This window comes from Perca flavescens, chromosome 23, assembly GCF_004354835.1.
Source record: "Perca flavescens isolate YP-PL-M2 chromosome 23, PFLA_1.0, whole genome shotgun sequence".
In the NCBI taxonomy this organism is placed as follows: Eukaryota; Metazoa; Chordata; class Actinopteri; order Perciformes; family Percidae; genus Perca; species Perca flavescens.
Window position 1 is genome coordinate 8,303,977 of NC_041353.1, and position 23,621 is coordinate 8,327,597.

A 23,621-nucleotide genomic window follows, 5' to 3' on the forward strand; every position below is an offset into this window, starting at 1 on the left:
ACTAGTGATTTTAACAGTAACGTTATTTAATTTTGTTTAGCTGAAATATTTTAAGTGCATTTTTTTAAAAATACATCCATGACATTACATTCGATCCACACTCCTTTAACTAATTCGGTGGATACGGATTCCTTAATTTCTTTCTTTATTGGCCTGAAATACGTAAAATGTAAGTCTAAATACAGTCTACTAGAATTGGTGATTTCTGTTTATTTTATTTATTAAGGCTAAAATTATTAATAAAATATATTGATTTATGTAATATGTTTTTATGTGTCCCTGCATACATTTCAAGTTAAGACTTAACTTAAGTGGAATTTAATATGGTAGCCTAGCCATTGTTAAATTCAGTGTCCAATATGTCCTACTAAACTATTAGCTTAGCCTATTTTTGAAATTATAAAGATGCATATTTGGGAACCAGTTTGAATAAAATTACATGCAAATTATTTTTCTGTGCATGAAAGTAACATTTACATATTTAGGTTCTACTCCTATCAAAAGTCCATGTTTTGGTACATCATGAAAAATGTCAGATCATTTTCCACAAGAATGAATCTCTCTTCAATTCTTCTTTTTTTAGACAGATAGTCATACTCTTATAATCCAAACAAAAAGAGTACTCAAAGTAAAAGCACATTTTAAAATATTTTTTTATTGTAATCCATGGGTCATAATTACAAAGGTAAAGGCATGCGCACATGACTGAGCATCAATCAAGCATCAAGTCCAATATGAATCCAAAAACATAATGTGACACGCAGAATATGGAGTGTAAACCTCTACATTTTCTCACTTATTAAACATAAATGACCTACACAGAAAAAGTGAAATGAACAAATATTAATGTGAATCATAATTATGAATTAAGTCTGCATATTCATTTATCCAACATTACTCTATTTTCATTTTTCTTGCCATATAGAAGTTCTGACACAATGTACTAACACCAAACCTTTCTTTATACATTCCATTTTCTTGTCTTTCAGACCCTGGAAATAAATTATCACCTTCAACAGACACTCCCAACAAGAATCAACATGTGAATACTGTAAGTGTATCACTGGGCTATATATGTGCTTTGTATATGATTTAATTTTTTATTTTTTTTACACACTACATGTACTTAACAAAGCTTGAACCAAAACACTGCTGGCATGCATCTGAGCTGAAACCGAGTTTTTTGAACACAAGAGGGTGACAAAGAAGTGAGCTGGTTTATTTTTATGGTAACTACCTCCAAATCTGCACACAGCATGCGACACCACAGACCAGTACACCGTCCCCCACACTCCTCCACCTGTCTCGCCATCCATCCAACCTTCAGGCCGCTGACCTCAGTAGGTGAGATGAGAGGATCACTACTGGCAGCAGATGTCTGCAAAGCTAAAAGTGTCTCATTGCACTCTGTCCGATTTTACTTCTCCTGCTCGACAATCTTCGTCTCGTTCAAGTACTTGTCAATCAGGTGTAGTGGCACTCCTCGTTGCATGAGTTCACAGAAGGTGAAGCCTCCTGAGGGAGGAGAGGAAAAACTCTCTTATAATATTCTTGGGAAGGACAGAGGTAGATGTGGAGAGTGAAAAACAGAGAGAGGATGAACAAGAAGAAGCACAAGAGGAGGAAAGAGCAAGAAGCTGACCAAGCAGAACAAACAGAATGCAAAGAAGTTCACAACACTGGGTAAAGAGTGAGAGGAGAGAAGATAAATGGTCAGAATAGCTCATGTACTCAATGCACACTCAGTTTGTAAATCTGTGCATCTGCTCAGGCGTGCAGAACCAGAAGCAGAGTTGATACCACTGAAATAAAATGCAGGTCAAACATCTCTGTAAAATTCCAGATTAATGAAGCAGACACAGTCTTTAGTCATCCACAATATACTAACAGTGGTGGAAGTACTGAGATCCTTTACTTAAGTAAATAATCAATACCACAGTGCAAAGTTTTTACTTAAGTAAAAGTACAGGAGTAGTATAAGCAAAAGTACCAACATTTCAATTTAAAGTGTTTACTTTAAAGGTCCAATTTGTAATACTGACAGCTAGAGTTTAAAATGGTTGCTGCAGTCCAAATTCAAAATACTGGAGAGAGCCTTCTCCCCCGGCCCCACGGAACTTGTTTTGGTGGAACGTGTCTACGTTCAAAGGTTGTTTTAGTCGTGCAACAGAAAACTCAGATTGGACAGATAGTCTAGCTGTCTGTCTGAATTTACTCTGCAGAGATCTGAGGAGCAGTTAACCATAGTCCTCAGAAATCGACTTGAGTTTAAATTTACATCACAAAGAAAGTGGAAGGTAACGGACATCCGGCCGAAAAGAGTGACATCCGGCGGAATTTCAGGCGGCACCGGAGCAATCCCAGAAGTGGAAACATTGTGGATATAGACTAGCCAGTTTGTAACAAAGTGGGAATCATACTGTCCAACATATCATAACCTTGAAGCTGGTGTTCGTAACGTTATGCACAAGAATATAACATAACGTATACATAAATTCATTAATCCGTATAGTAACTACTATATCAGTCAGATAAACGTCCAAGAGTAAAAAATATACAAATCAAAAATAAGCTCAGAAATGTACTAGAGTTATAAGCAAGGGCTTAAGTGTCTCTCCACAACGCGTAGCTCCTATGACGCAATTTTGATGTTAACAAGCCATCACCCACCGTTAACATCCCATTGACTGCCATTCATTTTGACGTCACTTTGACAGCGAATAACTTTACATCTTAAAGACTTTATTTGTCCATTGTTTATTTCTAAAGAAATATGACAATATATAAAAGGCTCCATTACCTTGTATCTCACGTTATGACTCCGTAGCAGACGTTTTTGTAAAAATAGGCTAACGATTGTGTCATAACCACTCGACTTACTGTCGCATAGTAGAGGAATTACCGTATAGTACAGGAGAAGCTTGCAGGCAGTTTCAACTTACATTAGCTGTTTAAGTTTAATAACTAATGTTAACTAGCCTTTTAGTTAGCAGTAATTAGCCTGTGCTCATGTTATCTCCTTACATATACCTACGCTCTCCGTCTCTGCAAGATTGGGAATGTTTGAGATTTCTCTTGGCACAGCTACCAGAAGACTTCCAACTTTCAGACAGGTTGCTGACGTCACATTTACGTTGTCTCTCTCAGTTGTAGGCTGCGCAGTAACGCTCAGCCATCACTGGAAAAGTGCTTCTGTTAGCCTTCACTGGTCTCCGTCCAGAGCAACGGGATCTGTCTATGGTTACACGTACAAGTATAAGTTTGAAGCTGCATGAAGCAGCAGAAATACTTATTTAAAGGAATAGTTAGACATTTTTTTGAAATACGCTTATTCGCTTTCTATTGTAACTTCTAGGATTTTCCTCTGGTTGCCTGGCAACCTGGTGGCAACAAGACAGCGGGAAGTTACAGTGCTCAGCCAAGAGATAGTCCGACATTTAACCACTCATAAAACTACAGTGTGTTTTTGGCTTTTGTATGGATTAAATAGACATTTGTGTTAATCACTGAGTTTCAAAGGGTGCTGGTAGGTGGATTTTGATACCTTTAGACTGAGCCAGGCTAACTGTTCTCCCTTTTCCAGTCTTTGTGCTAAGCTAAGCTAATTGGCTGTAGCTACATGTCTAATGGACAGACACAAGAGTGGTATCAATTTTCTGTTCTCTCTGCAAGAAAGCAAAGAAGCATACTTACCCAAAATGTCAAAATAGCCCTTTAATTACCAATACTTTCCATCACTGTAAGCTAAGGAATACAAGAGACTGCACTGTCATACACATCTCATCACTCAATTCCAAACGTGGAAAATACCCAGTGTTAGTATGCTTTGTTTGGATCCTGTATGATGTTATTTAACAGCAGATAAAAACTATGTAGATGTCAAGTCAACATTACATGAAACCCAAGAGTCCCAGCTCTGAATTTCTCAGCAAATGTTAGCAAGTTTCAAAAAGTTTTACTCACCTTGTTTGTGGCACAAAATACATGAGAGGTCTTTGAATTCACTCCATTTCACACCAACGACTATGGCAATCAATTAAAATATTGAAAACAGGGCTGTTAAATTCAGCCAGCAAAGCACAACTGGGGAATAATTTGGCAAAAAGTTGTCATGCAAACCTTGTTTCATTAATGCCGGATTACTGGGTCCTGCTTTCATGGGAATGAAAAGCTGCTACAGTCCCACCGACTAAGATAAGCAATGTTACAGGCTGGCTGACAGATGCATAATGAATGACATAAGCTTCATATGCCAAAACCATATGAAAGCTTACCTTATATGAGAACATACATTCACAATTCTTGAGTTTGGACTGGGGGAGAGAGAAGAGAAGAGGGGTTAACAAAATGTTTACATGGAGTTATATGTGTGCCCCACGGAATACTGTTGAGTTATTACTGAACTCTTTTATATGAGGAGTTAACTGTGTGGCATAAAGGGAACACTGGAATCTGTGCAAAATAGTTTTAGGCCTAGTCCACACGTACACGGGTATTTTTAAAAAATGGGTTTTTCCTCATTCGTTCTAAAAATCCTGTCCACGCATGCACTGTTTAGAAAAGTTTCCATCCACACGAAAACGCGAAAACACATAATTGCAGCAGTGTCACGACGAGCATGCCAAGCCAACAGGCGTCGATATAACTCCAGTCGTGCAAGAAGAAGATGTTGGCCAATCAGAAGTCTGAAAAAAAGGTGTTACCAGAAGACTAACCACCAACTACAAGTTGTCCAACACAGAATGGAAAAGTAACTGTACATGTATGTGTAAACATGTTAAAGTCATGTTAGCAAGCCTAATACCAGTACTGGTTTGGCCACTTCTGCCATTGCCTAATTTGTGACGCCTCACAAATGAGATACGGGCGCACCAACCCGTTCTCACTCCCAACTCGTAAAATACGGATGCTTGGTCATTGACTGTCAGCGTCAGATACGACGCAACCAGGGTGGTAGTGGTGGTGGATGGGATGGGTCAAACAACACAGGACATTCACCCCGGAACCTGGGGATGTGTCCCGCGTGTCACAGAAACGTGCATTTTATAACCCCACCCACGATTTCCTAAACCCAACTGTCGTGTTTTTCTTTTCCTAAACCCAACTGTCCAGTTCTTGTCCTGCGTGTCACTTAAACACAACTTTTATAATCCACCCACGATCTTTCCCTAAACCTAACTGCATCAATAACAACGCCAAAGGGACCTGACCAAGCGATGGGAGTGAGAATGTGTCGGGCGCACACTTTGAAGTTACAAACAGTGTTTCTATAAGTCTTCACCCCTGAAAAGCTCTGTTTACAGTGACCTAAAACGCCGCATGTGTGTGGACAAAAGGCCAAAACGCATAGAAAAAGCAAAGTTTTTAAAAATACCCGTGCACGTGTGGACTAGGCCTAGAACAACACAAAAACGTCACAGCTCTTTATGTTATGGCTACTGAGGTGTGACTGGTGACAGACTGTGTGTTGTGATGATGAACAAGATGGCTGGATGGACTGGACTGAATTGTGTGACAACACAGGGGATAAACCTCTACATGTGGTGGTGATGGGAAAGTATCGCCAGCTATTATGTGCATTGCACACAAATGAACGGATTATTAATATGTCATTATTTGTCTATTTTGAAAATGGTGTCCAGGAGCTGGTTGCGCCAACTGTTCACAAGTTCAAACAGCGATTACTAAGTGGAGATTGGCACATCACTAAATTAAAACGGGTTGCACCACACAAACTAGTTCTTACCTTGTAACTCAATATTTACACCTAATAATTGCCAGGTGTAACTGTCAGGAGATAATATGGGTGACACATCTGACCTGACATTTGATTTAAATACTTTTGAATTACATTTTACAATGAATGCTTCTAACTTTGACACACATATTTCTACATCAATGCATATATGAATAATGTCAAACCTACATTTACTAATGATTGGCAGGTACGTTTAATATATTGCCTCCTAAAACTGTTATTTTCGGCATTTGTTATGTTACAGCTTGTGATGCTTTAGTGACTTTAGCCTGCATGGCGCTACAGATGTTTCCTAGCAACCATTTACACATTACTAATGGCTCTACTAGCTAAGACATTCTTTAAGTTTTAATGGTGCAACCGGATTTAGTAAATCACCAGAAACTAGCTCACAGTTTTCTAAGAACTTCAAAAGGACTTTACACACAACCATAGTCATGAAAAAAACGAAGAGCTGGTGCAACCCAATCCAGATACTTACATGTCCACCGCCTACGTGGTCAGCCCTTTGGTAGACTGCAACACACAGTTCAAACACTACGGTACTCCAGTGGAGTCGGTTTCCCAAAGCCTACTTCCTTATACTCGTTAAAGAGTGACCATATGGTTAAAAAGGATTCATTTGTTTGTATTTTTTAGAGAAAGAAAGAATGATTCTTGAATTAATTTTCAGCATAGGCACTGCTCAGAGGCAGTAGCAATTAAGAAATAAAATTAGAAAGGCGAAAGGCTTTGAGAAACTAGACTCTGATACAGACACGTACCCAGGGAGGCAAACTGAGCTCCCCTCTTGGTCCACACTGACCTTTGACCTCCAGCTTGCAGTCCACTTGGGCCTCTCCCAGGTCGTTGATGGCCTTGCAGGAGTACATGCCGCCATCATAGGGGCTGGGCTTCCTGATTTCCAGAGTACATACTCCCTGGTTGCTAAACATGCGGTAGCGTGGGTCGTCGAGGATGGCTATCTTATTCTTCATCCAGATCACTTTGGCCTGCGTTCAGACAACAGAAACGTACAGTAGTATCATTACCAATAGGAATGACAGCCCAAATCACAACAAATAGATAGATCCAAGTTGAAAATTACCTGGACCCATCCTCTAAAAGTTACAAATGAAAGAATTTTTTTTTATAGTTTTTTAAAACGTTTACATTTTTTTGGCACACTAGAACGAGAATCTGTGCTATAATACAACATGATGAACTTGTATATTTACCTGAGTGTAATGCGTAATCTATTGGTACACCACTTTTACCTGTGGTTCTCCCACCTACCCTTGGGTTGGCACGGACACTACAGTTGAGAGTTGCATTGTAGCCGGCGATGGCAAAAGTGTTGATCAGCGGCTGCGTGAACTTTGGCGCCTCCTTGAAGTCGTGGTCATTGTAATCGTGCGTTTTTATCTGCAAACCTGTTGGGGTAAGGGTAAAGGAATGGGGTTGTGCATGATACTGGCGCTGAGCGGTATCATGTGGGAAATTCCCTAAGTGATGAGGGTAAGACAATATTTTTTGTTTATCATTGGCTGAGTCTACAACACCACTGTCAAAGGACCTGTCAGTCATAGTTTTTTTTAAAGTGAGGCTGTAAATAAATTCAGGCTCACTTTAGGGTGGAAAACATCACTGACAGTACCTTTCAGTTATCTGAAAGAAATAGTCAGCAAATGAAGCAACAACTTTTATTGACATTTTCCACACATGAAATACATGTGATTTGTTCCAAGGTTCTGACTTTGGAAGCATTTCCCCCACCAGAGATGATAAGAACCATTCACATTTGCTTATATGACAGTCAGTGTTACCTTCTTTGACGATGAGGGCGCTTTTTTTGGTTTGGGTGGCAGTTTCGCTGAGGCCACACATGTTCTCCGCGAAGATCCTGAAGAAGTACTCGTTCCCTACCACCAGCTCTGTAATTGTGATGCAGGTGCGATGGTAGTGCTCAATGCACGTGAACCATTCCTATGAGGCAGACCGAAGGATGTCAATGTAAATATCAAATTTGCAATTTCACTTTTGTATATTTTGTCAAATTGATCTTCTACCATTGTCTTCTTGTCTGCTTTTTGAATGGTGTAGCCTGTTATGGGAGCGTTGCCGTTGTCTTTTGGAGGAGTCCAGACCAGAGCCACATTTCCTCCCCAAACATCTTCAATCGTCACACACATAGGAGGCCCAGGTAGGTCTAACAATCAGAGGAAACAATGTGAGCATACACTGTGGTTTATTATCATTTTAGGTCATAGTAGTAATAATAAGGTTAGTAGAATGGTAACTTTGTTTAAGACTGAGTTGCTGCAGGGTTCACCACGTTACATTTAGGACTTTTTAAGACCTTTGTTATACCAGATAGAATTCAATTGAATCCCTTTTTTACAAGCATACCGTCCAAAGTATTAAATTATGAAAACAGCTGAAAAACCCAGCAGCGTATAACAATAATTCTTAATTATATAATTAATTGAATTAATGCGACTTGGACCTGTAATAATGACATAAAATGGATGGCTAGATTAACCTACGCGTCCTGCAGTAGCTGTGGCTGTCAGTAGGGATAGTGTTTGCTACAGCCTGCTACGCCCACAATCCACATTTGCAACAATTCCACTTGTAGTTTACAGGTGTGTAATGTCTCCTGATAGCCCGCAGATACAACCTGTAATAGCTGGTATTCATTCACTCACCTACGATTTGAATGTCAAGAATGGCAGTGTCCACATGGTTTTCAACCTGCACGTTCATCTCGTACTTTCCAGAGTGGCTGCGTTCTGCTTTACGGATAAAGATGATGCTGTCACAATCTGTGTTGCGGATGCTGACGTCGGTAGGCTCTATGGTCTTCCCATCTTTCAGCCAGGTGACCTTTGGCCTGGGTTTGCCCTGCAGACATCACACACAGTGATTATGAGTGTATTATTCTGCTCAGAGATACAGCGAATATTGATCGATTGGGAGGTTTGCTATACCATAAAGGGCACCACAAGGTTGACTGCTTCTCCAACTCTGCGAGTGTATGTCTGCTTCAAGTGTCGGGGTACGCGGATCTTGGGTGGTTCTGAGGAGGAAACGGACCATAAAGGGTGTGATGTAGAAATGATTCTAGATATGCTTTAAGTAAATATCTAAGTGTGTTTCAATCTTTTCCTTCATAACAGTCAAGGTTTAAGTCAAGTAACAGCAGAAAGGTGTGTGTTCAAATGTATCTGTAGAGCACAATCTCATACAACAGCAATTCAGAGGTTCACAGCATTTTTCCGAGCTCACCAATAACCTCTTTGACCAGGATAGAGTGCTGAAGGGTCCGTGGAGTGCTGGCTCCGGCACGATTTATGGCTTTGACTCGAACTAAGATTTTACACCCTGGAGTCAGCCCAGTGACGGTGTACTTGGTCTTCTCTGTTAGTTCCGTGTTGGATATTTTCCAATCATCAGCTGTAAGAAAAACTATTTGTTAACAGCCTTCACTGAAATTGTGGTGGGCTATGACAAACATGAACAAACAACGTGAAGCCCCTACAAAAATATGTGACAGCGGTGATACAGGTTCATGGGATGTAACACTGTGCAAGATGGGTCTAAAAAAATCTTGTTTACAATCTGAGTCAGACTGTATGATGAGGCATTTCAGATTGTGCCATGAATGGCTGGTAATTTGTAGCACTACAATGTAAATTTTATATATGATATATATATATATATATTTTATATATACTAGGTAGGCAGCATGATAAATACACGGCATAAATTATGTAAGCAGCATGATAGATTCAAGGCAATTTGGTATTTATGTGTAAATCTATCTATCTATCTATGGGCTCTCACGATGTTGCACTGGCCAGTGTATTTTCGTGTCATTTAATGCCGTATTCTGTAGAAATGGTTCGTAGCAGCCTTCGCATTGTGAGAATTAAGTCCTAAAGGTGCCAGTATACTTCAACCGAAGTACTTTACAGATGGTCAAATGTTTTATGAAACTCCCTGTCTCAATACCTTTCCAACATCAATATTTGGGGGGTTGTGTCAAACAATTTGTCTCTTTTTTCATTCTGTACACAACTACTTCTGTCATTTTTTGTCTGTCTTCCAGAAAATATTGTTATTAGAGTGTGTTTTATCCCCATATTTCAATGATTATTGAGTCTCACCCTGCTCTATGATGGCAGATTTTTCACCCTGCATTTGAGTGTGGCAGTTAGGAATAGCTATAAAGACTTTTGTCTTTAGACGTGGTCGGACCATGTGTATAGACTAGTTCTTTTCAGGCAAAGCTATGCATACAATTTCTTAAAACTTTTACAGTTTGAATGTTTGGGTGCAAAAGCACTAAATCAGCTGTCGGTGTTTTACAGTGTGATGTAGGACCAATATTTTGGATTGACAGCAAATGATTTCACCACGTTTCTCTCATAATTGGCCCAAATGTGACACTGTTTGTCCGGGCCCTTTAGAAGATTTGAGATTGTCTCACTTCCTTCTATGCAGTACTCCACTAAGTATCCGTCCAGACCGGCAGCTCCGATGGTTTCAGGAGGACGCCACTTCACGGTCACTGTGGTGTCTGTCACATCGTCCACGACCAGCATGGTGGGCTCACTGGTCACAGCTGAGTGGAGATAAAGGTTTTGGAGATCAGAAGAGTAATTGCTACCATTTCCTCATTTGTTTTCCAACAATGTATGGTATGGGTAAAACTCCATTTTGGCAAGTCATGTAGATGTGAGCAAGGCGCCTCTCTCTCTTGCTGGTATGCTATCAATCTGCATGTCAGATCTCATTAGTCCCTGCTCTTTCCATCTATTCTTGTATTCTGAATCATATTTAACTCCTATTGAACCCTCTGACAGACCTGATCTCCTAAACCTCTAATCCACAGATGATTTGGCAGCCATTATAAAGACATATTTAATATCCTCTAAAGCTCCTGCATGTCCAGTGGAGGTCACAGCCAGAATGCTTGGGGTGGTGAGGTATGGGGTGGAACAGCTGCGTCGTCGGGGTACCAAGGGCAGATCACACATGCACTATCACTGGCCCACTCTTTGAAATTTCCTCCATTATTATGAAACGGTTGTTCGGGAATCTGAAGCCTTTTGTAATACTTTTCTGGACAGATTATTGGCAGTAACAGCATTAGACTGCTAAGTAGATTTTTATGGAGACATTTGGGCTGCTCACCAAGGGGAGTAAAAGCTTTGGATGGTTCACTGGGCTTGGACACACCAATAGCATTGACTGCAAAGATCCGCACTTCATATGGCACTCCTTCAATCATCTTCTTGGGTTCGAACGATGTTTCTTTGATCAGGTCAAAGTTCAGTCTCATCCATCTGGAGCTTTGTTTCTTTTTTCTCTCGATGAAGTAGCCTTTAGAGGATGGTCAGAAACTCGTCATTTAACCACCAACACTTACATTACAGCTGCGGTAATAAGTAACATGCAATGTTTACCTAATATTGGTGAACTTCCATCATATTTTGGTGGTTCCCATGTCATGGAGCACCAATCACCTCCTACCACTGGGACCAAGGGAGCCTCTGGAGGGTCAGGGATGTCTGCAGACAACACAAAGCCATGCTAAGGATTCAATAAACAAATTATTTCCACATGGCCTTTTGAATTTAAGTAAAATAATAAAAAAAAGCAGCCGTGCCTAAGTGTTTTGTGATTACTTACCTACAACCTTGATTTTGACGCTGGCTGTGGCTTCACCAGCCTCATTTTGCAGGACTATCTTGTAGTTGCCTGTGTCCTCCCGCTCTGTGACCTCAATTGTCAGGCTGGTCTGGTCGCCGTACGTTTCAGCTCGGACACGTTGGCCCGACTCAAGAATCACCTTAAACAAACGAGACCATATTACGATTATATGAAAGCCTTGAAGGTAAAGGAAACATTTAAAAGCTGGGAATATTCTATATTTTTGTTATTGTCAACAAATCCCATGAAAATACCAAAGCCAACAATGAATTTATTCCACTGTGTTTCCAAAGCCTGATGATATGTCATGGTTTTCCCTCGGTGCAAATTACATCATATATTCATTTGCATATTGGTGATGTCATTGCCCAATTAATTGCATAAAGCTTAGCGGTTGTCAGTTGCAGCAAGGGAGAGCTCACTAAAACAAAACTTGGAGTGGCTTGTCACTAAAATGAAAATAGCTGGTCCACCTTAAAACCATCCTGTACTAAAGTTGTTACTAGCTCCGTGCGCCCAAGTAGGCAGGGAAAACCCTGTATTTCTTATTCCTCTGTTTCATAGAGCCTCATTGTTGTCCTTAAAATTGAAAACACATAATTTTGCCACACTATTGCACTGGGTGACATTTTCCTTCAATACTATGAAGAAGGCCCCTGTGGTTTATTTTGAGTATACATACACTGTCCTGCTGGAAATACTCAATAGAGCAGCAAGTGTGTATTAATCTGCGGCTGGAAATAGTCCCCAACAAATGCACTGTTTATTCCTGTTTGAGTAACTTTTGATCTACAGTGTGCAGCTGTGTTAGGAAATTACTGAGCCATTCTTTAAAAAAAATTAAAGTGCATATTTGTGACCAGCTTTTAAAGATTTCTGTCTTTAGTAGGACCCAGTGGGTTTGATTACCGGAGATAGGATAGGGAAGTGGGGAAGTTCTTTGGTTTTTGTCTTTTCCTGGGAATTGTTGACCAGACTTATGCTTTAAAAGAGTTTCAGACTAAAAAGACTGAAGCTCACCCTTTCCCCCTTCATCCACACCACCCTGGGTGCTGGTTCTCCACTGATGGGGATCTCCAAGCGAAGTTTGTTTCCTGCCACAATTGTCACCGTGTTGTCTGGGAAGTTCAGGCTCTCCAAGTGCACCCTTGGTGGGTCTACAGAAAATTAAATCACCTCTTTTAATAAAAAAATTACGTTAAGGTGTTTTTTTCTGTATGATACAAGATACAACATTGTCCAAGCCGGTAAATAATAGGTTGTGTACCAATGATGTGAAGTTTCGCAGAGAGGCTCTGTGAATATCCCTCAGGTACAAAAGTGTAATCTCCTGCATCGTGAAGGGAGCTGCTGGCAATTTCAAGACGATGGACCCTGAAAAACCCAAATGACGTTAGCATTTGTGTGGAATTGGTTTTGATTGAACAGAGCTTAACAGAGGCTACATACTTATTTCTGTGTATGATGTTGATGCGGTCATTGGGCTGGATCAGCTGTCCATTCCTGTACCAACGACCTGGGACGTTGCCGGGGGAAATCTCACATTGCAGCTTGATGGGTTCACCCAGCATCACAGTCGTATCCTGCAGGTCCTGGTGCACCTTTAGCGGTTTCACTAATTAAACAAATGAGAAGGGTATAGAAGAGAATATAATGAATGCTGATTCCTTTTGAAGAGCATGCAAAATAACAGACAAAGGCCGAAAAAGAAAAGAAAAGAAAAGAAAAAGGCCGGGATACTACATACAGTCAACCTGTATGCGAGCCTCCGATGTGCCACCGGTAGCCATGACTGAGTATGTCCCAGTGTCCTCCCTGGAGGCATCATCAATCACCAAGAAGTGTTTTGTTCCCTCACACTTAACTCGGTATCTGGACCGCACTCCTGTTGGAACCTCAACACCGTTCTTCATCCTGAAGGAGGAAGAAGCATTTGAAATTAGTCACATACACACGTCATGGATAAATGAGCAGCTAAACACAGATGTGAGTGTCTCATTGTTACATTAACAGTGTTACATTAAAGTGGCTATATGAAACTTTCAGTTTGTGTTGATTTTAGCGGCCGCTTTGGACATTAGCGGTAGTGTTTTGTCTCGTTTGCTGTTAAAGGTCATTTCTGATCATCAGATGAAAAATTACACAGTTTCAGAAACATTTAAAAGTTACATATAACAACTGTAAGTGTGTCACACTAACTCCCGTCAGGATCATATGTAAATATTTATCTTATGGGTTCATTATACAAGAATGTCTGCAAAGAACTTTTTAATTTGGCACTAACTGCAGTAGAAAGAAAATAGAGACAAATTACTGAGATAATTATCACTTTAGTGAGTTGTGTTGAGTTAATCAGCAGTTGTTGATTCCCAGAAGGACTTCCTTAAAAGAACAGCACAGTTTAAGCCCGAGCAAATATTGATTCATTTATGTTGAATTGTATGCTTGCCTGTGGACAAAGTTTAAGAAAAACAACATTATGCTCAGTTGACCTGTAGTGCACTGACTAAAGAAATCTCTAGGTTACACAACAGTTAACTGAAATCAACAAATTTACAATTTTACTTATTATGAGCACCAAATTACACAGTAAACATCCTAGGAAATGATTTGGAATTTACGAACCTGCAAAATAAAGCTTAACTTAATAACAATCTGTGGTGGCATTGCTAGTTGTAATGTAGAAACAAGTTGCCTCTTCTTTTATTCTGCCAGTCTAGGTTAAGTTTGATATGTAATTTAGCAACAAATTTAATCTTTAAACGAGTCTTACCATTTGACTTGAGCACCTTCCTCTGACACCTCGCACTCCAGCTCAATCCTCTCATTCACCGTGGTCTTCACTGCCTCAATACCTTTAACTATCTTAATTGGCAACTCTATAAGACACGAGAGGAAGGAAAAAACTGAACAAGTTTCTTACTGATTGGCACACTAACACATCTGCAGTATATCATATGTCATATACAGTTCTTAATTTAGTTAAATAAAGGTAAACAGGTAATCAAGATACCTTTGACAAACAGCTCTGTGGCACATTTCTCGTCTCCCGCAGCTACAGAATAAGCTGCGTCATCATTTACGCTGCAGTTGTTGATGACCATTATCCTTTGTGTGCCTTTATGCTCAAAAATATACCTAAACAGGAAGTCCATTAGTCACTTCACTGGTCACCAGCAGAAATTGTGCCAATATACAGTAGTCTTAAGATAAGAATGGATGTTATTCCAAGATATTAACTAAAAGAAAGACAAAGTTTGCCACAGAAACCAAAAATCATTTATAAAGGGGCTGTACTCGACATTCGAATCGGCAGCAAACAAATATTTGCTATGTATAAATATAGTGGCGTCCTGAGCAGAGAATGAAGTCACACAACACTCCCTCTGTGTATGTTGTATTCCCAGCTTCTCTGTTCCCTGTTTTGATAGCCGTCCAGCTGCGCATGCATCTTAGTGCATGTGGCCATTGTAAAAATATTGGCAGTTAAAAGTTGCAGACAGTTAAAGTTGCATTGCGCTCATTGCAAAAGGGCTGTGTGCAGTCATTTAGGAAGTGGCTGTACTCCATGTGGCAGGTGTATCACATATTGGGGAATAGTTTGTGTGGAGGCAACAACTGTTTTTTTTTCCAGTATTTCAAGTACAGCCCCTTTTTAAAATCAAAATGTACAGCAGTGTTGACAAAATAAAGAATATACAACATCATTATTATACTCAACATGCAACAAGTGCACTTCACAAACCCAAGGGTCAGTGGTGATAGAGGGGTGGGATCACACCAAAACACTGACATGGAGAAGGGAGAATAGACTGGACGTATGGACTTACTTCCGTTGACTTAAGGTCAGCAGTGGAGCCAGAATGGGGCCGGATCACAGAGAGTGTACAGGAAGTGATTATGGCAGACAGGAAAGGGCATCGTGATATGACACACAGATAGATAGATAGACAGACAGACAAAGACAGAGAAACATCATGCCTGGAGGGGTTTATGTTGTTTCAAAAGAGAATGATTTTTTTTTATAGGTCTTCAGAGCAGGGAGCCCTGGAGAAAATGCAACCTGTTGCATACCATAAACCAGAAAACAGCAATAACCTCCTAGATGGCTTTAGCTTTGCATGGCTTTGAACAGAAGTTTCATCTAATGTATGTAAAGTTAAGGCATAGTGCTTTATCTAGTTTACAAGTCTGTAATACTAACATCTATTCTAGGATTCTCTAAACAAACCCTTTTAGCTGCAGAATAATTGTCTCTCAATTCTGTATCACAGCCTATTATTAGCCTTATCAGCAAGGGTAATACGCTACCCTATTATGAGATATACATTTATTTATTTTTTAATTTTTAGACATATATGATCAGGAATATTTAATGAAGGCACAAAAACATGTTATCACGTTTGACCTTAAACCCTGCATCAGATTACTGTAGGGCCACTTGGAGGCAGTGAAGAAAAAAAAAAAAAAAACTGTAAGCACTGACATTAAGTCGAGTTTTAGTACATTAAGTTATTGTCTATAAGCATATAGCACATATAGCAGTTTTAAAGATTTAGGTTGTTTGAAGAATATATTCATGTCTGAAGGGATATATAAAGATTTTTCTTTGACAAAAGTTTTGTCAAACCACTATTCCCAAGCTCAAGAATACATTTCACTCTGACTCACTCTGTCTTGTATTGTTACACCCAAGTTTTCACATTTATTTAATAAATACCTGATGCACTTAAAAGAAAAAGATTTGCAAAACGTGTAAAACCATTGCTCATAGGCCTATCGAAAACTAAATCACGACGGCTACATAACAATGGGATTGTTGTTGTTGAGGTTACAGTAATAATCGCTTCGTTAAAGTACATGATCATCAACATTTACTGCCGTATGCGATTTAGTATGTATTAACTTTGTTCCAAAGCCAGACTTGGTTAAAGACCTGTGAAGGAGGTACCACCTTTTTCCTGTACGGAGGAGGACATATACAGTAGTTAATAGCAATTAACTACAACAGTTTACAGACATCATACACTGCATTTACACCCAAATGTAGCTCTGGGGCCTTTTATATAGCTTTGTGAATCCATAATGTACCTACTATGTGTGTGAGAGACTGTGTGGAAACTGCCTAGAGCCACATTAGAGTCGAGAGAACGTTATTTGTTCACTAGCAATGGTTCACAGTAGAATGAGCTGTATTTGTAAAAATATAAATATGTAAACATATGTTTTTAAACTTAAGAAAATTTGAAGAGAGGACAAAGACTGAATGTATCTGTGTTGTGTAAAACATGTGAACCATTGTTCTTTTGAGTGGTGACTGAACATTATGCGGAAACACATAATATCAGAAAACTGGTGAAAAAGGGGCAATGCCATCAAATGAAACCCATTGGTAAAAACATGCGTTTCATTTGTGCCGTGTTGAATGGGAGAAGAAAGAGAAGATAGAATGAAGAAAATGTCATTACATACTTGGGACTGGGTCTGATTTCCTGTCCGTTCTTGTACCACTTCAGCTCAACCGTGGGGTCGGCCAGATCAACCACCAAGCGGATCTTTCCACCTTTATCCACCTGATATGCTGGTTCCAGCTTCTTTGCAAAAGCTTTGAAAAGACGAAACAAAGGTCACAAAAGAGACACCAAGATGGAGATTCCATTTTAACCAGACATGAAGACTGATATTCACCCAGGAGCATATCCAAAATTTGGAAAACACTTATTTACCTTCGCTTTTCTTCTCCTCTTTTGGGATCTTCTTCATCCTCCGCAGCAGACCCCTCAGATCTGTGATGCCGTACGTGAAGGCGATCTTTTCGTACTGATCTGGACGAGCGTTCTTCAGGATCTCCCACACATCCACCTCTGGAGTGTCATCCTGTTTCGGCTCCCTAGTGGTGCCGGATACGAGGGAACGATGTGAGGGTAAGGGTCATAGGCTGGTGTTTGCGACGTGTCCTGAGGAACTACTCATTAACCTCTAGATTAGGGGTCTTTGAGGGATTGGTAGGGTCTCCCTTAAGCTTTACAATCACTGCTTATTTTACTTGGTTCCTGCCCTGCCATTTTTGGTTTGTTTATCCTATTCCATTCCTCAGGACATGTCACACAAAGGGATGGGCATGGTGAGCTGTCTACCTGTGTGTTGACAACAGCTCTAGGGTCAAATGTTAAGTGTAACACAAAACACAGAGGTGTTCTCTAATCTGCTTTGAATCCAAAATCAGGAAAGGAAGGAAAGGAAGACTTCTTGTGAGGTGTAATGCACAGTTTCTTAACAGCTAACCTAAAATAGTCTAGATCTTTTTTTTTTTATGAAATGAGGGGAGGAAAGGCCAAGTTATTAAAAAAAAGAAACAAAAGAAATCTACAGGGAACATTGAAGACAAATCTAAATAAAAAGTCAGAAAATAAACAGTGGGTTAGTGTAATAGAACTTAGTTTTTCTTACTTATAGTTCTGTGATGATAATTTACTGAATTAAATGCAAAATACTATCTTGAAAGTCAGCACGTCATCTATCACAAAGTGACTTTAGTTCAAAGCAGGTTTCCTTTACTGATAACCTTTCAGTCCTGTGATCATTTCCAATATTTATCTCCTGGCGGCTAGCTATCGTTCTGAGGACAGTGACTTGGTTAAATGCAATGGCAGGAGTATTTCTAACATCTATCAAATATGTGTGTTTTTCTGGTGGACGAATCCAGAGAACCCAAAGGGACACACATGGCCAAAATGTGAGATATTTTAAGATCTTCCACTCAGCCGCTGTGCCACACAAATGGCCACTTAGAAGATTTTCTTATTGTTATAATATTCTAACATTTAGGGTTGCAATTGAATTCACAATAATGATTTTGGGGGGTTTCTAGTATGCATTGAGGGATAAAGGGGAAAACATTAAGAGGGAGCTGAATTATGGAGGGAGTTGGGTTCTTTTAGTTTGGACACAAAACTTACGAGTAAGTGTGGGAGATGAAACAAGGGTTTTATCAGTGTTGTAGGATTAAATTAGCACACAAAAGCAGACACAGATCAATAAAGGAGAGTTTTGTTTCCATTTTGTCATACCACTTATTGTAATGCTACACATTTGTGTAATAACATGATATATAGCATGCAGGAAGGGGAAACCTGCAACAAAGATTTGTAATGCTGATTTTAATGTCTTTCATAATGCTCTGGCCCATCCCTTTGTTTGTTGTTGGTTTGAGTGATCACTTCAGAGATGATCCGACACGGTTAGATAATGATATTAAAGATGTTAGCTTTGTGAGATCCAAGTTAATAAACACGTTGCCCTCGACATGAGTGTATTCATTAGTTTGCATAAAGAACATTCAGACAGCCCTTTCTTTCATAGACATTTTCCCAAATGTCTGAAAGATTGGAGGTGAATAGCGTCAAACATTATTCCATTCTACGTTTGTAATTCTCATCTGTTTATTTCCAGGCAGTTACGAAGACAGCTGAAATAAACATGGGGGTATTTGCCTTGTATTTCTAAGTTGAAATAAAACGACAATGTAGAGATAACACTATTTTACAGCATCATTTCTCCGTGGCCCACTAGCACATCATTAACGATCCAAAATGGCGCACTCTGCCTCATAAAGGTGGCGTTTGACTCATGGCTTGATGAAGAGCTGTCACCTCAGAGTGTTTATGATGCAAGGCCCATTTCCATCATTACTGATTGCTGACAGAGCGTTTAGGAATGCTGCCTTCAAATGAAGTGTTACCATACTACAGTAGGCCAACACTCTTGCTTGTCCAATTCCTAGAGCTACATGTCATGCTGGGGACTCTACAGGATTACAGTACTCACCCGCAGTAAGGTATAATCGTTTTAAAACCTATGATTTTCTCTCTACTAACCTTTGATTTCTGAATATGTAGGGGAGAAGAAGAGACAAGCCCAAAATAAAAATGTATAATTTTGCCAGTGAACAGCGTCGCTGCCTAGGACTATTTGTACTCACATTTAAATGTTGCACTGTATCATCTGGAAAATGGTATTTATTCTGAGTCACCCCAATAGCTTTGGTAAACCAGAGGTTTTCAAACTGTGAGGCGCCCCTCCCAAAATTCACACCCCTTCTCAGGGTCATAACTCAAATCTGACTACACAGGCATGGCACACATATTTTGAGATTCAGTGTGACTTACACATTCAGGGAATATGATTATCTCTTCCATTGTCGCGAATAAATGTCAATTAAACCGCTTAGAAATCAGAGAATAAAGACGCTCCTATATAACTCCAGAACTTTAACTTTAACTTTAACTTTTCTTCTGTTTTAAAGTAATCCAGTGATAGTAGTCTGTACATCCATCAGTACATTGCGCGCAGAAAATGCTGATAGCTAATTTGGCATAATTGTAATGGTGCCAATTTACCAAAATCTAAACAAATATAGACTAAAAATAACCGGGCTCATACTTTTTTTGCCATTAGACGGGGATGTTGTCACAACTTGTCTGAGCCGGGGCCCACAGACTTTGAAAACACCTGGTATATCGTGATGTATCATCTGCAGAAATGTACTTGCCACTCTAATGGTACCCTAATACAGATCAAATTTACAAAAGATTTGAAAGAAAGCAAAAAGAAGCACATAAAAAAAGCGCTTAAAAATACTGAAAAGGGGTTGGGATGTGATTCTCACCTATGTTTAAGGAGACCACTAAAGTCAAGCTCCCCTGCATCGTCTTGTCCTTCACTGCTGTTGTTAACAAGGAGAGATTAATACAAATCGAATCAGAGTTGAAACAGTTACAGGCACTAGAAAACAATGCTTAAAGAGCAACGCAAAGCAAAGGCTCTGACGTCAATCAATGCATTAGCTCCTAGCTAACACACGATTAATACACAAAAACACTTTTTATCTTTTCTGGATAAAAGCTTGAAACAAGGTGTTTTGTGTAAGAGCGATCCCAGGCAATATTGCCCCAGTGTTTCTGCAATGTTGAAGCAACATTACTGAGAAGCAACATTTTGAAACTGGGATGCTTTGCATTGCTTTCCAGACACATTGTTTGGAGGGAGATTTAAAATGCAAGAGTTGGCCTTTAATTACACATTGAGTCGGCTGGTTGATTTGTAATTACCTTTGCGAAAGGTCAATGACATTATTACAACCATCTTGTCACACTTAAATGGCCTAAAAAATAATATTACTAGAAGGTGAAATGTTTATCGCACTTGTTCTTTTCTTCACTTCTCGCATTTATTAGTATTATTTGTTCAGTTGAAGTGAAAAAAGGATATACTGTACTGTTGCATACTGAATTCATAATGGTTGCTGTTTACAGTTCTTTCGTTACCTTCTTTTGAAAGCTGATCGAATATCAACATTCTGTGAGCCTTCAACTTCTGTAAGAAAGTAACGACAAATACCGTATGATAGTCTGAATTTAGTTGACATATTAGAGTAAATATAATGCACTTTGATGCTTTAACAAACCTTTAACCTCCAAGTCAAAGGAACAGCTGTCAAACTTGTCCTTGTAGGTGACTTCACACCTGTAGTTTCCAGCATAGTTTTCTTTGGCCTTGATGATGTGCATCTCAAATGTGTGGATCTGCCAGGAAGTGATACTGTATATAAGAATTGGTTTAACAGCACCTACTGCAAGGTAGTGCTCACGTAGGAGCTGGGATAGGTTGGGGCCTTGCTGTACAGTACCTTGGTCAATCGTTCAAAGGTCTCTTTCAGCTGTAAGTGCTTTCCTGTCTTGCTGGCCAGATCCATCCATTTTCCTTTAAACCACTTGATGGTGGGTTTGCGGAGGAGATCTTTGGCCTCCACCTTGGCAACAAAGGTGATGTCTCCACCTTTAGACGCAGAAAATACAGTGTGATCACAGAGGAAAAAGTGTCCAACAATCCAAATGTCCAATCAATAAACCCTTAACGTCACAGTGAAAGCTGATTTAGTAAAACATAAAACTATAGAGGCACTATGCTCTCAATGCCACTCCGGAAGTTTTCTAATTAAACATTTTAGGCAGTGTGCTGGTTGTCTTTATTACAGAGATTAATAACACTCTCATATCTTCTTCTCATTTAATGACGATAATGAGTGAAGCTAGAGCCAGCAGCTGGTTAGCTTAGCTTAGCAAAAAGACTGGAAATGGGGAAAATAGCTAGATTGGCTCTGTCCAGAGGTATCAAAAAATTTGTGACAAATTGACAATTTGGGTTTTTTACACAAGGTTACAAAATATACCGTGTTTTGTACTTTGTTACCTTGAGACAGAGCTAGGCTAGCTGTTTCCCCCTGTTTCCAGTCTTATGCTTAGCTAAGCTAAGTCTCCTGGTTGTGGCTTCATATTTAATGGACAGGTACTAAATCTCGGCAAGCAAGTGAATATCTTTTTCCCAAAATGTGTAACTATTTCTTTAAGGCTTAGAAGAGTCAATGTACCACCCTCATAAAAATCTAGAATTTTAGTTTTACCATCTTCAACTCTTCTTTAACTCCTCTTTGTTACTCACCCACAGGGACAGAGGCACTTTGGGGGCTCTCTATCAATAGGGTGGACCGTGGTGGGCTGTCAATGGGCTTTTCCAAGTCTTCTGGGCCCTGGCCGTCTCCCAGAGACCACACTGGTCAGTCAGGAGAAACACATACATGACACAGTGCTCTCCACTGTCATTGTGCGAGGAAAAATATATCAATACATTTGAGGAAGTCATACACCCACCTCACTTTTGATCTGAAGTTTTTAGTCGTACCAGAGTTATAGAGACAGACAGACAGACGGACACATTTTCTCACTTTCAGCCATATCACCACATACAGCTGCATAATTTAAGCTCTTGGCAACATGGAAAGCATGAAACAGACAATATGAAACACAGAAATATATATAATTTTTTTTAGCAAAATCAAAAAAAAGAAGTAAATTCTTCATTTTCCTGATGCTCCGGTCTTCTTTGCAATGTAAGGTCTGAATGTGGATGAATCACACTGTTGCCGTGTAGCTGTTATCCTGGGCCTGTCTTTAAATCTTTTGCAAGTTCACCATTGACAAAATTGTGCATCAAATGTTGCCTGCTAAGTTTTATCCTATGCAAATGAAAACAATTTCATTTTCCAAAAGCCCCATCATGTCTGACATTCAGCGATGAAGGACTTGGGGGTGTTGGGGGTATGCCATTTCAGGAAAACAATCTTTTGCACACCATATTGTTGGAACAAATTAACCTGGATTATGCTAAACTGGTAGCAAGCCTCCATTTGACCAGTCATGGCAGTTTCTGATTTTCTGGATACCGGTTTTAATTCCTCTTGGAGTGTATAAAAAAATGACCATATATTACCATAAGAGTTTTTTTCGCTACCACTTTATTACCTGAGTCTTTTCTCCCCATGGCTGGCACAGGGACGCTATCATCTAAACAAAGACAGAGAGAAATTTACAGCATATTGTAAGGAATAGTACTGTAAAGTCCACTGAAGCAAGCACACACTCACAAATTGTAAAACCAACAAGCAATTACAGATTTGCAAGCGTTGACCCAAGGAATTCTGAAGATCTGGTTTTATAAAAAATGCTATGCTCTTTGTTTTGCTTTCAAGCTATATCTTGAATATTGATTGATTACTGATTGCAAAACCTAAATAGGATTGTTGTGTTCAGAATTCCAAATGTATTCACATAAATGGCAATTTATGTGTACAGAAAAGAAAATACATGATCATGTAACACCCCAAAAGTCTTATCAACATAAAGAAAAAATTATGTGTATTATTAAATGTATGTTAATATGTTAGCAAAGACATTTTGACTTTCTTGTATTGAAAAGCTAACTTCCTCCAACATGTTTCCTACATTCAGACAGTGGGGGATTCTGATTTAGAGTATGTTACTTGTTTCAGAGGTACTAAAATGGTGGTAGGATTTAACAGAGGGATCTTACTAGGCAGCTCAATTGAGAGTTTCTTGAGTGAATTGGCATCCTCTGTGAAAAAAGCACAATTACCATTGAAATTAATCAGGATAAACTCAACTACTTGGATGTTTTCCATTGAAAAGCTCAGGGAAGCACCTCTGTACTCGTCTTTCGTTTGGAAGTTAACCCAACCGACCACATATCCCTCATCCTTGAAGCCTTTTCTCTTGTTAAACCGAAAAATAGTGTTTGAAACCACTTACAG

The 23,621-nt window shown here is 39.5% G+C and overlaps 1 protein-coding gene across 13 annotated transcripts in view; it reads right to left on the reverse strand.

Moving 5' to 3' along the window:
- Nucleotides 1-635: 635 nt before the first annotated feature.
- mybpc1 (myosin binding protein C1) overlaps nucleotides 636-23,621 on the reverse strand; it is a 34,161-nt gene continuing 11,175 nt past the window's right edge. For 3 of the 13 annotated variants that reach the window (XM_028570574.1, XM_028570572.1, XM_028570565.1), the window contains 30 exons: nucleotides 23,384-23,425; nucleotides 22,816-22,857; nucleotides 21,956-22,066; nucleotides 21,144-21,292; nucleotides 20,922-21,039; nucleotides 20,782-20,830; nucleotides 20,124-20,180; nucleotides 19,333-19,341; nucleotides 17,182-17,345; nucleotides 16,928-17,060; nucleotides 15,286-15,294; nucleotides 14,469-14,593; nucleotides 14,229-14,334; nucleotides 13,203-13,369; nucleotides 12,905-13,070; nucleotides 12,723-12,829; nucleotides 12,476-12,612; nucleotides 11,435-11,594; nucleotides 11,209-11,313; nucleotides 10,937-11,125; nucleotides 10,230-10,364; nucleotides 9,026-9,193; nucleotides 8,728-8,816; nucleotides 8,446-8,641; nucleotides 7,807-7,946; nucleotides 7,564-7,723; nucleotides 7,034-7,170; nucleotides 6,564-6,750; nucleotides 4,275-4,313; nucleotides 636-1,515 (listed from right to left, as the gene is read on the reverse strand). In XM_028570574.1, the coding sequence (XP_028426375.1) occupies nucleotides 4,294-4,313; nucleotides 6,564-6,750; nucleotides 7,034-7,170; nucleotides 7,564-7,723; nucleotides 7,807-7,946; nucleotides 8,446-8,641; nucleotides 8,728-8,816; nucleotides 9,026-9,193; nucleotides 10,230-10,364; nucleotides 10,937-11,125; nucleotides 11,209-11,313; nucleotides 11,435-11,594; nucleotides 12,476-12,612; nucleotides 12,723-12,829; nucleotides 12,905-13,070; nucleotides 13,203-13,369; nucleotides 14,229-14,334; nucleotides 14,469-14,593; nucleotides 15,286-15,294; nucleotides 16,928-17,060; nucleotides 17,182-17,345; nucleotides 19,333-19,341; nucleotides 20,124-20,180; nucleotides 20,782-20,830; nucleotides 20,922-21,039; nucleotides 21,144-21,292; nucleotides 21,956-22,066; nucleotides 22,816-22,857; nucleotides 23,384-23,425 (3,377 nt within the window). In that variant the 3' untranslated portion in view covers nucleotides 636-1,515; nucleotides 4,275-4,293. The remainder of the gene's footprint in view (nucleotides 1,516-4,274; nucleotides 4,314-6,563; nucleotides 6,751-7,033; nucleotides 7,171-7,563; nucleotides 7,724-7,806; nucleotides 7,947-8,445; nucleotides 8,642-8,727; nucleotides 8,817-9,025; nucleotides 9,194-10,229; nucleotides 10,365-10,936; nucleotides 11,126-11,208; nucleotides 11,314-11,434; nucleotides 11,595-12,475; nucleotides 12,613-12,722; nucleotides 12,830-12,904; nucleotides 13,071-13,202; nucleotides 13,370-14,228; nucleotides 14,335-14,468; nucleotides 14,594-15,285; nucleotides 15,295-16,927; nucleotides 17,061-17,181; nucleotides 17,346-19,332; nucleotides 19,342-20,123; nucleotides 20,181-20,781; nucleotides 20,831-20,921; nucleotides 21,040-21,143; nucleotides 21,293-21,955; nucleotides 22,067-22,815; nucleotides 22,858-23,383; nucleotides 23,426-23,621) is intronic. The other 10 variants (XM_028570571.1, XM_028570577.1, XM_028570575.1 and 7 more) reach the window with 6 other exon arrangements.